General features: G+C 38.8%; 1 protein-coding gene across 1 annotated transcript in view; it reads right to left on the bottom strand.

The window, feature by feature from the left end:
- ARHGEF26 (Rho guanine nucleotide exchange factor 26) overlaps positions 1–14,820 on the bottom strand; it is a 117,451-nt gene that overhangs the window by 23,611 nt on the left and 79,020 nt on the right. Inside the window, exon 11 of the mRNA XM_019731993.3 lies at positions 8,381–8,535. Within this exon, the coding sequence (XP_019587552.3) occupies positions 8,381–8,535 (155 nt within the window). The remainder of the gene's footprint in view (positions 1–8,380; positions 8,536–14,820) is intronic.

Here is a 14,820-nt window from a genome sequence, read left to right as displayed (position 1 = left end):
GAGGGGTGTTACAAAAACATCACTACTACAAAAGTGTACATATGATTCGCATCAACTTATTAAAAAATAGAAGTAAATCAATGGTTCTCTCGCTAACTTGCCATCTGACATGGGTTCTTGATGGGGAGGGAGAGGCATGGAGTTAAAAGCATTTATCCTCAAGGCTGTATTTTGGAGGCCATAAATCCAGGTCTGACCCCAGAATGCAGCATGACCTTCAGATGTATATCAATGGCTAAAGGTTTCAAATCATTTTTTTTAAACAAGAAAATATTCTAGAAGCAGAAGGGCAATCATTTGACCTTGAAAGAAAAAGACAATATGAGGAATAATAATGACACTCAGCATGGATCACTCACTTGCTTGGCAGGGACTATTCACTGTGTTAAGAGCTTCACATTCCTCACTTAATTCTCATCTCATTTCATTCTCACAGAAATCCCGTGAAGATGATGGATTTTTATACCCATTCTACAGATGAGAATACTGGGGCTCTGATAGATTTAGAGTAACATGTCCAAGATCACATGGCCAGGACTTGAGCCCAGTTCTGTCTGACTCCAGACATCACTAGTGTGCTTCTCAGGCACTGCAGCTTTCCACATTGAATGCAACGTCAACTTCTCTCACAGACTAGAGGAAACAATACCTTTACTCCTCATGACATCAGAGGAATCAAGGGTATGTGGAGTGGCCAGAGGAAAAGAGGAGGAGGAAAACGGAAACGGGGCTCTCATTTTTCTCCCACCTCATCTAACCATCTTGAATTTAGAACCTGACACCACAAGTGGTCAAAAATAACCAAGTTTTATGCTCCAGGAATAAAAGCGCGATGAGTCAGAGAGTCTTATTGCCTTTCGTTTATCCAAGAGACTCTTAATTTCCCGAGGAAGGGGCTTATTCTTCAGAGGAAGAGAGACAATGTCAGGCGACTTCATCTTTCTATAATGGGAAAGGCTTCCAAGTGGAAAACCTCAAAGTGGGGCCAAACCAGGTCATGACCCTTTCCAGGGAGCATGCACAGCTTTAAACCTGGGCATTCAAACTAGTGGGGAAAACGCAAGTTGTAACTTATATCACTGAACTTATGATAATGATCTGGTAGTATTCTGTTCCAGAAAATCTTTTTTTTTTTAAACCCTGAGGATTTGTCACGTGTCACAAAGTTCAAGTTATGTCAATATACACAATATTTATGGAACAGGAATCAGGAAGTGGAAATCTACTGTGTTGAATGTCTACAGGAAGGAAATGTTATGAAAAGGAATCTTTTCTTTACACTCTGATGCTAGATTAGCTAAAGGTAGAGGAAAGCTCACAAATGCAATTTGGTGCTGGTTCTAGTTTTCTTCTACAACCAGTACACCTACAAACACATTGAACCAAAACTTGCTTTGGAAAAGGTGTTGATCAAAACAAACAAAAAAGGTGCAAGTTTCTAGGCTATTGTTCCCAGTGAGATTACAGGATGGGGAAAGGTGAAAATATTCTCAACAGATGAAGTCAAGAATAACGGACATAAAATAAATTGTTTAGAGAGACGGCTCTGAAGTCAGAGACACATTAGAATCCTAGCTTTGCTGAGACCTTAAAAAACAGACTTGACCTCTCTCTCTGTCTCAGTTTCCTCATCTGTAAAATGGAAATATTGCAAAGCTGCTGTGATAACTCAACGATATATTCCACATACTCTCTGAGGTCAGTGAATGGCATACTGTACACGCTTGATAATATAGATTACCACTGTTATTACTATTACTACTTATGTAACTACAGGGCATACTGGAAAACACCATGGCTAGACCATTTGTGGGTAGAGAACTCAGGAAAAGAAAACAAATCGGAACGTGATTATATTTACTGTTATAGATAACAAGACTAGACTAGATTTCAGCATTCTTTTGGTATTGTACCCAACACCCAAACAAGGCCCGTCTAACTGTGTGTTTTACATGTGCTGACGGACACACCTTGCCTGGTGGAAGCAAAAAGGCACTGCCGAGAACATAGTCAGTGCACCACAGCTGGATGACGAACACCAGACAAAAGAAAGTGGATTCTAAATCTCCAAACACTTCCGTCTCCTTTGAAACTGATGCCTCTGCATCTCCTGCCCCCTCACCCCTGCCCCACACACATATTAATCCTGAAGGCAAGGTGCTAGTACTTTTAAAGAGCTCTTCCTGTTTCCCAAACTCCTCATGTGTTCAGTGGTGTTCTGTGGGAAAGAGGATTTCCTAGTTGTGGTTGGAAATGTCTCTTAGCTAATCTGCTGCGAGCCTCCCCTGCTTCTTGCCCATCACGCCCCAGTGTGCCTAGCCCCAAGGGATGCATCATGGCTGAACCCAAACAATCACGGCTCCCCTGTTCCCCTTTGTCATATGCAGGCTTTCCCAGCCCCCCTCAGAATGACAAGTCTTGTGACCCAAGACTGACCCATGAGATATAAGAAGTTTTCTGGGAAAGGTTTTCCTCTGCTGATAAAAACAGAAAAGCCACTTGAGGAAAGAGTCCCTTTGGTCAGCCTCGGCTTCTCACCCTTGCCTCCCTTCTGTGTCTTTGAATGAAATGATGATGCCTGGATCTTCAGGACCTTCTGCAACCATGAAGCTATAGGCACAGGGCACAAAAAGTACATCTGTCTTTTAAAGAGCACAGCACGGCTGAAGGATAGAAAGGGGCTGGATTTCTGGGGACCACTGGACCCTGACTGCCCCCATGCTCAGTCTTCATGTTTGGAGAGAGATAAATGCCTTTAGTGTTTGAGCCATAGTTATTTGGGAATTCTATTCTATATAGCCAAAAGCTTTCTAAGTGATCCAATAGTGAATCTCCCAAAGATAAATACGCAGAGTATGGAGCATTCCCCAAACTTACAGACTTCTTATTTTGTGTGTGTGTGTGTGTGTGTGTGTGTGTGTGAGGTAGTTCAACATTTTTATTGCTTAAACCCTTTCGTATGAGTATACTTTGACTTGCAGCTCAAAACATTAGTTGACACAATAGCACAAAATGAAAGCAAGCCAAGAACACTTCTTCCTCGATAGAGCATAGTCCTAATAATGATCTAGCCGTATTCTACAGGTAAAACTCCAGAGGACATAAGCCACATGATAAACCAATGATGAGCTCCAGAGAGTTTTTGCCAAATTAATTAAATATGTTTACTTAAAAATGAATATGTAATGGAACAGAATTCAAATATCACGTATCTTTTAAACATAAAGGAGAATTCAAAGAAATTTTAGGTTGGGGGTAAAATGGGAGGCTGCCCACTGAGTAATGCATTTAATGAAATTGTTTATATTTAGTCATCTGCACAATTGGCTGACATTCAACAGATATTAATAAATGATCATTATGGGCCAGGCACTGGGCTATACACTGAGGATTCAAACAGACGTGAATGCGTACCCTGTTTCCCCAAAAATAAGACCTAGCTGGACTATAAGCTCTAATGTGTCTTTTGGAGCAAAAATTAATATAAGACCTGGTCTTATATTATATTATATTATACCCAGTATTATATATTATATTATATTATATTATATTATATTATATTATATTATATTATATTATATTTATTATATTATATTATACCGGGTCTTATATTATAGTAAAATAAGACCAGGTCTTCTATTAATTTTTGCTCCAAAAGACGCATTAGAGCTGATTGTCTGGCTACGTCTTATTTTGGGGGAAACACGGTAGTAACACAAATGTTATGGCACAGTAAGTACAGAGTTTTATGGGCCCACAAAGAAGCAGAAATAAATCCACTCCAGAGGACTGGATAAGAACTGCCCCTTATCCAGGTGTGAAAATTAATCACAACCTAAACAATGAAAGGGACTTGGCCCAGAAAAGGTCTGGGATAGAGTGGAATTAGTGGGAGAGGGCAAGTATTTAGGCAGAGAAAGAAGCATGTGCCAGGTCCTGGTGGCTAGAAAGGTGGTTCAGGGAGATTTTATGCTAAGTACTGGGTGGAAGGGCAGTTTGCAAGGGATGAACTGAGCAGATCTGTCTTTTCAAAAGCACACTCTGGCTGTGCGATGTGAAATGGAGGGAAGAATGCTGGCATGACTCCAGGTAGCTGGGTCTTACGGCAAATGCAAGGTGGCTGGTACAAGAGCAGCGGCGATGTGAGAAGAGAGAGGCAACTTCATGGGCTGCTTACAAGACTGGTGACTGGCTGGATAGGGAAGCGCAGTGAAGAACTGGGAGTCAAAGTGGTCTTTCAGGTTTATTGTGGAGCAGCCAGGTAGACAGAGTGCCTTTTTACAGAGGAGGGAACAGACTCTGGAGAGGAACAGGTTTGAAGGTGAAAACTGCAATGAAGGTAAGCTACGAGACCTCCACATAGAGCTGTTCAAGTCACATGACCATGATGACATTCCAAAATTATGAAAAATAGCATCAATCGATGTTGAAAAACAATAAAAGTATGTTCTGGAACTAGCTTAAAACATTACGGTGCATTTAAGGGAGGTAGTGGTGAAGGGCTGGGGGAGTGTATTGGGTTGAACTGTGACCTCCAAAAAAATACACTGAAGCCCTAACCCCTGGTACATGTACACGTGACCTCATTTGGAAATAAGGTCTTTGCAGATGTAATCAAGTTAGGAATAAAATGGGCCCTAAATCCAGTAACTAGTGTCCGTATAAGGAGAGGGGGATTTCAAGGAACACAGAGACAGGGGAGAGAAAAAGCCATATGAAGACAGAGTTAGAGGTTGGAGTTACACTGCTACAAGCAAAGGACTCCCAGAAGCAAGTAGGAGCTGGAAAAGGCAAGGTGGGTTCTCTCCTAGAGCCTTCAGAGGGAACGTGGCCCTGCCAAAACCTTGATTTCAGACATCTGCCTCCAGAACTGTGAGACAATAAATTCTTATTGTTTTAAGCACTTTGCTACAGCAACTGTAAGAAACTAATACAGGGAGAAAAAATTATTTTCAGCTGCAGAAGAAATTGGGAAGGAAGACCTAAGCCAGATATAAGGCACTGAATGAGAATAATAAGACAGTGAACTACCTTACACGTCTTTTGGGATTTTGAACCTATTTAGGTCTTGGATTCAGTTTTCACATTTCAAAACTGGGGATAATAGTGCTTAATCCCTAAGGCTGTACATGGGGTATAGTCTGCACTCTTTAATGGATAATTATAAGTAAGTTATTACTAGGCAAAGAGTGCATATTATAATAAGTTAGTCATTAATCTATGAGTACAACATGGCAATCTATTCCTGTTTATTACAATATTACTGTTATTGCTGTGTCAGGTCTGATAAGCTTGCATACCTTTTGACTCCGAAGGCAATGCTGGTTGGCAGTTTGCCATCACTCTAGTACAGTGGTTCTTGACTAGAGGCAATTTGGTCCCCCAGGGATATATGACACTGTCTAGAGACATTTTTGGTTGTCACAACTGGGAGGAAAGTTCCATTAACAAATAGTGGGCAGAGATCAGGTTGCTGCTAAAAACATCCTACAAAGCCCAGGGCAGCCCCACAACAAAAAGCTGTTAGGCCTCAATAGTGCCAAATTGCAAACTCCGCTCTAGGAGTACCCAGGTCGTCTGCAGTCAAAGCATCAGCTACCAAAGAATTCACTTTCTCATCCAAAATAGTCACACTGATCATATATCCTTTTGAAATGTGGTCGAAGAGAGATTATTAAATTAATACAGTGACTCACACACGGCCCAGAGCTAACGGAAACTTTAAAACTTCCTTTTGAAATTCTAAAAAAAGTGAAAATTCCTGTCCTAGAAGACAGCCCTGTGGTCACTAACCGCTCTGCAAGCACCAGCAGGAATGGCTCACGGCAAGCTGAGGTGGCCTCACACCCCAGCCATGTGTGGGCCGTGCTCAGCATAAACCATCTGCCAGGCTGGGGCAGAGGAGGAAGAGCACGTCTTCTCCCAAGCTGTCTCTCCCGGTAGCCGGCTGGGGAGCCTCCCTAAAGCTGCAAACCACTGGAGACCCAGCAGCTAAGCTCCTTGACTGAACCCTGGAATTACAATTAGGCAGTGAGTGGTTGGATCAGTCCTACAGAGCTGGCACAGGTAATTATCCTTTATCTGTACCTGGTCACCAAGCCTAAATTACTGCCGTGTTCAAAGCTGTTGTATCTCCTTCGCTGCTGCCTCTGGCATGCGAAGCATTTGCAGTTGCCTCCTTGAAGCTCCAGAGTAAATACGGCTGTGCATACTGTACATTTTTAACCAAGCCTGTTTATCAAGCCTCTGTGCTCTGCTTGCCACCCTCACCACATATTCAGGTCATAAATAAGTTGAGCCTCCGCTCCGAGTCAAGAGTACCTTAGAAATATGATGAGCTAATTGTAAGGGAAAGAAAATTCCAGTGTTGGTAAAGGCAGAGTTAGGTGCTCAGGTTGCCCTCTCCATTGGAGCTGTGTATTTTGCTCTTCCTTTTCTTATAATACAAGTTCAAACATACTTGAGTAAATAAATGTGGGCTGCTAGGAAAGCAACATTAAATGTAGTGGCAAGATCGCCTCAGGGGGCAAAGCACGCTGCTAAGTAGAATAGCACACAGCTTAACACTAACTTTCAAAAGTCAAAAGTATTTATTGGGTAGCTCTATGCAAGCTCAGGGATAAAAGTTGTACTACACTGGTTTAAATATCCTTAATGGCTTCATTAAGTCACTGAGGACATCATAATCAATACTATATTTATATCTAAAATTGTTTTGGTGTATTTTATCATGAAAATCAAACGTTTAGGTAAAGTTTTTGGTCCATTGAGACAACAAATATTTCAACAGCTGGAAGATGTTAAAAGTCAAGGGCTCTGGCTTTTGAAGAGTCATATATAATTACTCCGCCCTAAAAACAAAACATCTCAAAGAAAGCCAAAGAAACATGGTATCTCATAGGAAACCAACAAAACATAAAAATACAAAAATTATAATGCCTCTCTAATCTTTATTTATAAAATTTACTTAGGTACTAGAACTAGTTAAACAGTCCCTTGGTAAGAGAAATAATTTCTTCTTAAAGTTAGGGAAACACTATTTTCCTAAGTATGAAAAATAATCATCAGCATCTTTATGGATTTATCATAGTTGTATTATGGCTTTTCAGGGAAAACCATACAAAATTTTCATTTAAGCTAGGCAGCCAAGCAGCTGAAATCATAATACAGCCTGACTAAAAGGAGCAAAATGAAAAAGCTCCACCTCTATTTCAAATTAGTCTGAATTTTCTAGCTAAAATGTCAACAACTCAGAAGTATTAGGTTGGTGCAAAAGTAATTGCGGTTTTTGCATTTTTTTAAACTTGTTAAACTGAAATTATTTTTGCACCAACCTAACAGAATTTAAATAAATACTTCATAAGTTTGGAAATTTATTTCACATATTCATAGAAGCCTGTTTCCATGATTCTCTTCACCTTGTCTAAATTGTACCCCAGGGACTAGCCTCACTGCTATTATGTACCAGCAGTTCAGCCCAGCAGTCTTGCCTTCATATGTGGGAATAACACACCACCGATTTACTTTTTTTTTTCATCTGAGTTCATATTCTAGGAAAGATGGAATATTTATAAAGGAGCAGCAGGAAAATATTTTACAATCCTACATATATTGAGTACAGTTAATAATGTTCCCTAGAGAAAGGCAGATCTGATATGAGAGAGAGAGAGAGAGAGAGAGAGAGAGAGAGAGAGAGAGAGAGAGAGAGAGAGAGAGAGAACAACTAGAAAAAAAATATTGTAAAGAAAAGGCTTGTATAGTATTCCTCCTGGATGTCTCCCTAGAGCTGGACATGAATACACAACCAGAAGACTGAAATAAGAGGAATAAACTCTCTGCCACCCAACTAATTTACTTCATTTCCTTAAGAAGGGTGTATTGGAATATTGCTAACATCTTCCCAGTCACTGGGAAGTATTTTAGACTAATAATCATTAAGAGCAGTGGATTTTAAATTAAGTTACAAGGAGCACTAGGCTTGTGCCACAGCTTGTTCTCAACTAAAGCAACTTTTATCTGTTTTATACAAAAGCTCTATGGAGAAGAACTTTGAAAAATGCTGATTGGGAATAAGTGTTATCTTGCGAGGAATGTCATGAAAACTTGGTGATATGAAAGTGTAAAAATGCTTAGAAAAGTGGCTGGCACACTGTAAAACTCCATATATACAGGCTGGCTAGAATGACGGTGCTGATAATGATTTGAGTCTTTATTTTACAGGTAACTTAAAGAAAATGAAGCACAGGTACTACTATGATTCCATGTGTAGAAACTATACATCTAACATCTCAGGCTTTTAAAGGATGATCACGTCTCTGAGGCATTTAAGTTACAGAGTGTACAGAGGATGTACAGCCAGCAACACCGCATAAAGGCTTACCTCTTTTTCTTGGTGATGATAAGCACGTCGTTAAAGAGGAAGAAGTAGACTTGCTGTCTGGATGTCCTTTTTGAGAAAAGCACAGTGTCTTCTACATAGGCTGTCAACTCTCCTCTCTTTACCAACCACCGGGAAGAGGAGACTAGAGGGAAAGGCTACAAAAAGAGAAAAACTCAGCACCCAAAGTGAAATTAAAGTCCATTTAGTTCAAGTAAAACATAAAATTTGCATTCAAACAAATGACACATGTTATGGTATACATCATTATTTTATAGGTACATAACAGTGACATATAATTAGAGAAGTGTAGTAATTCCCCAACAGAAAATGAAAAAGAACAATTTATTTTCCATCGTAAAAAAACCTCTTCACTTGCCTATATGACAATAAAAAATCAATGAGAAAATGTTATTGGGACAACCAAAAAGCATTATTCTTCCACAAACTCTCAAGTGAAAAAGAAGATTGGTAAGGAGTCACTAAAAACAGAAAAGGCTAAAATGAAATCTAGCAGTATCAACTGCAGGTATTTTAAGTACCACAAATCAAAATCTAAATATATGGAGAAACATAGATAAAGGTAGTTAACAAGAGACAAATATAAATGTCCGCACTCACTTTATGAACTAAAAGACTATCAAAAAGAAAGAGAATCCCCGCAAATTTTTGATTTGTCTACTAGTTATCTACTTAGCCATACTCTGAAGAACACCTGCAATTACATGGAAGTTCATGGAAGTTCATCCCTGAAAAACATCATGCCATTTTCTGGCTGGGGAAATGAAGCTTTTCCAAAGTAATCCATCTTAATCTCATAGAAAAGGCTGTACACAAGAAATTACATACATTTTTTTAAAATTCAGTTTCCAGTTTCCAACTGGAAAACTCTCAAAACCACAAAATAATCCTTGCCCTTGAGAGCCCTTGTTTTTTTTAAGTTACCAGAGAAATGCTACTGCCAAAAATATGATTTGAAAAAAAAAAAAAAAAAAAAAAAACTACATCCATAAAATAAGCACAAAATTTTAGTCACACAAAACATAACTGTTGTGGTATAATGCAACAAAATGTCTTCCTTTTCAGGGAATAATGATTATAAATAGCTAAAGGAATCAAAAGTATTAGGGAGGAAATAAGGCTAAGAAAGGATTTCATGTTTCTCCGTAACTCTATAAAGGACATTTATAAGAAGATCGCTCATCAGTTATACGAGTATGCTATTTTCCTGAAGGTTGAAAAAGGAAGATGAAAGAATATGGCTGACCTCAAACTTGCAAAACTTGCTATTAAGGAAGTTCATAGACATTCCAGCCCCCAAATCTCAAATCAGACGATTATCCAACAGGCATGGCTGAGATTTAAAAGAGCAACAGACAGACAGATTGCTTAGATACTTCTGGAGAACCCAACCAGCACACACAAGAGGTCACCACAAAGAATCGCGTGTCAGGTTGGGTCCTGCCAAAGGGCTGTAATTACCGAGAACACAATGCTATCTTACTATTGCATGTAACCCTACAGGATGAACCAAGGACAGCATTATGGTTAAGTTCCAGTGCACATGCCACCCGATGGCTGTTCTTAGTTTAGAGGACAGGGGCAGAAAGTTTTTAAAACTATTTTTGTTGTTTTTAAAACAGATGGATTTTTATGGACTCCTCACACTCCGCTAGGTACAAATCAATTTCTAATGAATGTCTAAAATTGACAGTGGCTTTCAATATGTCTGTGCTTCTTTTGGAAACAAAAATCCAATGTTATCAACGCTTTCTTTTTATTCAGAATTTATTGTTAGAAGATTAAACTCATTCAAATAGTCTTCTTTTTTAAAGAGGAAACTATGAAAATAACCAAAAGAAAAGAATCAGAACAACCCAAAATAAGCATAAGTGAATTCCCAGCATTCAAAACTCTAAGACTAGAATCCAGGTGTGAAACAAAAACTAGAAAAAAAAAATTCGTGAACAAAAACATAATCCTTAAAGGAATTGATATAGTAACTCCTCTGGAGAAAAGACTCGTCATTATTTTTTGGGTTACTTAGCATCCTAGAAAACTGGCTTCTGCATAAAATTTAACTAATTTTATGGGCCCGAGAGACAAGAAAAAGATGCTGAAGAGCAAATTTTTTTTTAAAAAATTGAGATAATCATTTAATCATTTAAAAGTGTGTGTGTGTGTGTGTGTGTGTGTGTGTGTGTGTGTGTATCAGTGGCTTTTAGTACATTCACAATGTTGTGCAATGATCCTCACTAATTCTAGAACATTTTCACTACCCTAAAAAGAATCGTCATATGCAGGAAGCAGTCACTCTCCACTCTGCCTTCCCCTATTGCCCTGACAACTACTATTGCACTTTCTAACTCCATGGATTTGCTTATTCTGGACACTTGATATAAATGGAATTATATGTGACCTTTTGAGTCTGACTTCTTTCACTTAACATAACATTTTCAAGATTCACCTGTGTTATAGCATGTATCAGAACTTCATTCCTTTTCATGGCTGAATACTATTTCATTATATGGCTATACCACCTTTTGTTTATCACTTCACCAACTTTGTTGACGGATATTTGGGTTGTTTCCACTTTTTGGGCTATAAGGAATAATGCTGCCATAACCATTCATGTGCAAGTTTTTATTCAAACAACTGTTTTCATTTCTTTTAGGTATATACCTGGGAGTGAAATTGCTGGGTCATATGGCAATTCTGTTTAACTTTTTGAGGAACTACCAAACTGTCCTCTACAGCGCAAAGACTTGCTAACACCTTAGAATCCTTCAATTTTGTCTGTATATCTTGGACTTCTGCTTGCAAGGCCCCCAGACACCAAGCAGCAAACCCATCCACCAACCAACACACCATTATCCTACTCAGTCACACTTAAATCATGGCTCATGGAGTAGCCTGGGAATCCTCAACTTCTCCACGTGCTGATTTATAGGGTCAGACTTTCCATTATAAGACCAAAAAGAATCCTCCCAACTTTGCGAAGGCAACTTTTAGAGAAAGCTGAAGTCTAGCGAGAAGAACCACTGGATTTAAGACACAAACTAAGCTCTGGTCTCTGATCTCAGTTTCGTGTTTTCCTCACCTTCCTTTCTGCCCACCAAGCGTCTTGAAGGAACTCAAATCTGTTTACACTGTTTCATACCCCTGTTCACTCTTTAACATGCTGCAACACACCCACCATGTCTGTGAAACCACCTGGCAAAGCATCCCAATGACACTTAAGTATGTGTTTATCAGGTCCTTTACATCTATTAGTTAATTTAATCTTCACGATAACTCCGTGAGGGAAAGTACAATTATCAGCCCCATTTACAGATCAGGAAATGAAGACATGAAAGGTAAGCAATGCCCAAGACCATACAGCTGGCAAGTGGTGGAGCTACGGATGGAACTCAGGCAGGCTGGCTCCAGAGTCCATGCCTTTAATTTGTACTGGCTTCCGAAGTACCAATCCAGTGGAGTCTTTCTCCCCCTCTCATATTACCAGTGTTACACAGGGTACTCTTCCAGAAACTCACATATTTAAAAATGAAAAGCTTATGCAAGTGTGTTTATGCACACACACATACATAATGTATTACATATATACTTACTCATGCACGCGTGTGGACACACACACACACACACACACACACACACTTTTTCTCTCTCTTCAAACCAGAGAAAGACCAGCATTATTATAGTCCTTGTTAAGAATGTGGACGCTGGAGTCAGCTGCAGGGCTGAATCTAGGGTTCAATAACTTCTTGGTGTACGACTTTGAGCACATGATTTAATATCTCCAGCTTCAGATTCCTCAACTCTAAAATGGGAATATTAATACCATACTTTATGGATTCCTGTGAGAATTAAATGAGACTGTGTGAAAATGGCACATAATAAATACTCATTCTTTTCATAGTGGTAACCGCTATGATAGTACCATAAACCAAATATAGCCACACAGAACTCACTACCTTCTCCTCAATATCAGGATTCCCTATCTAAGTGGATGGTGTAGCTCTCCACCCAGCCCACCAGACTAGAGCCCTGTGGCGCCATCACTACTGCCCTCCTCCAGGCTTCCTGCCAGTCTCTACACATCTACTTCCAGTCTCCTAACCGGTTTTCTGTCTCCGGTCTCACATGGTCCGAACTCATCCTCCACATAGTTACCATAACACTTTTTTAAGTAATAAATTTAATTCAGTGTGTACAGGACAATTCAAACACAAACAAACAAACAAGTACTATTTAAAAAGGGCTAAGTGAAAAATCTCCTTTCCACCCTGGTCGTTATCTACCCAGTTCCCACCCAATGGCTACTGCCCACCGCAAGGTAGTAATAACCATTATTAGTTTCTTCTGTCATTTTCCAGAGATTTCTTCTGATAAGCAAATTTTATATTCTTTTTTCCTACTGCTCTGCACATTACTTTTTTCACTTAATAATACAGAAGAAAGCTTTCCATATCTGTACCTAAAATTCTCCTTCATTTTTTTTCTTTTAGTTGAATAGTATTACATTATTTGGGTGTTCTAAAATTTGTTTAATCAGTCTCCTATTAATAGATATTTAGGTGATTTCTAATCTTTTGCAATTAAAAAAAGAGTCAGATGAGTAACTGCAGGTGTTGTGTGTGAGTGTGTGTGTGTGTGTGTGTGTGTGTGTGTGTGTCATTTCATACATTTATATCTACAGGAGAAATTCTCAGAAGTAAAAATCACTGGGTCATAGTAACTTGCATTTGTAATTTTGATAGTTATTGCCAAATTGCCCACTATTGGGGTTCTAACCATCTCTCACACAAACAACATATAAAAGTCCCTTTCCCTACAATCTCACTGATAAAATGTGTTATCAAACTTTTGAATTGTTTATAAATCTAGAAGGGAAAATGCATTACTTTAATTTCAATTAACAATTTTCTTCTGCATGAAGTAAAGCATCTTTTCAAATGCTTAGTAGTCATTTGTATTCCCTCTTCTGGTAGAAGTTTTCTAATGTGCAAAATTCTAATGAGTTTTTTTCCTCATCTTTTCTTCTCATTTTGAGTTTATATGTTGGGGATATTAAACCTTTTGTCTATATGTGAGTTGCAAATATTTGTTTTCTAGTTTGCTAGTTACTTTTCCCCTTATTTTTTCCTCTACAGCAAATGTATAAAATTTTTCATATAGATGAATTATCAATTTTTCTGTTAATGACTTTTGGATTTGGAATAAGTTTGAAAGGCCTTTCCCATGTTGCTAAAGTCATCTTTACTAAACGCACATCTGATCGTGTCACTTCCCTGCTTCAGTGCCTCCCAAATGATCTTGCTCAGCAACTCTTCTTGGCACACAGAGCCCTCCACATGAGCTTCTGCCTGCCGCACCCATTCTGCCCTCTTGGATTCGCACCACAACTCTATCCACACCGAATGCATACAATTCCTGGGCTACAGCAGCTGAAACCATGCCCCGTGCATTTGTTCCTGCTCTTTACTCCTGGAAGACCCTTTCTAACTCACCTTGCAAGATTCAGCTCAAACATACCTCTACTATGAAGCCCTGCCTGACTCCTCTGCCCTCTATCCCTCAATCTTAGAACTGACCACCCAATTTCATGTTCAGTGTTCTCAATAGTCTTCCAACTATTGTGATGGCTGCAGATTTCACTGACTCCTTTGTATTTCTGTAGTCTTCTAGGAGACTGTACGTTTCCCAAGGGCAGGGATCACGCTTTTGCCTTCCCACTGCCTTCCACAAAGAAGGTGCTCATTACACTTGTTGAAAGAATGCATGTGCTTGGACAAATCACTTAACTTCTTTGAACATCCATCTTCTCATCTTTAAAATGAACCGAATAAAAATGTCCATTGTTACCCATAAAGTGTTATGCAAATAAGATCCTAAGATTTTATTAGCATTTCTAAGTGGTCCAAATTAATTGCATCATAAATCTAAACTTAGAACATTTTTTCCTTGAAGCTTGCAAATATTGTACTCATTGAATCAAAAGAAGAAAATAACCAAAAACTGATTAACTCAGTTGATGTTAATCACTTATTTTTAAAGACCTTTGGGGTAAGCATTTTTCAATTACAAACTAATTTTGGGTTCTAGAAAAATAGAGCTTAAAAATATCTTAAATCAATTGATTTTCAGCAAAGAAAAAAAACAGTTAGGGAAGGATTTATCATCTTTAAAAAGAAAAAGTGCTTAGGGATTTGGTTACCTTCATAAAGGAGGGAATAAAAAACAAAACTTCTGAAGTTCACATATACTTTTTCTCTTGGGAGAGGAGGTAAAAAAACGTCCAGATAAAGAGACCTTAGTAGGTGTAGAGTAAAATAAGTAACTTTTAACCTAAGGAGATGGCTTGCTTTAACAAAAAGAGAAAGCCCCAGACTAGGCATTAACTTAGACTTGACTTTGATGCCAAACAAGATGTGATGTTGGCC

This window comes from Rhinolophus sinicus, chromosome 17, assembly GCF_057876585.1.
Source record: "Rhinolophus sinicus isolate RSI-liver-muscle chromosome 17, RSI-T2T, whole genome shotgun sequence".
NCBI classification, from domain to species: Eukaryota; Metazoa; Chordata; class Mammalia; order Chiroptera; family Rhinolophidae; genus Rhinolophus; species Rhinolophus sinicus.
The sequence above is the reverse complement of the archived record's forward strand: the minus strand, read 5'-3'. Positions and strand labels throughout refer to the sequence as shown.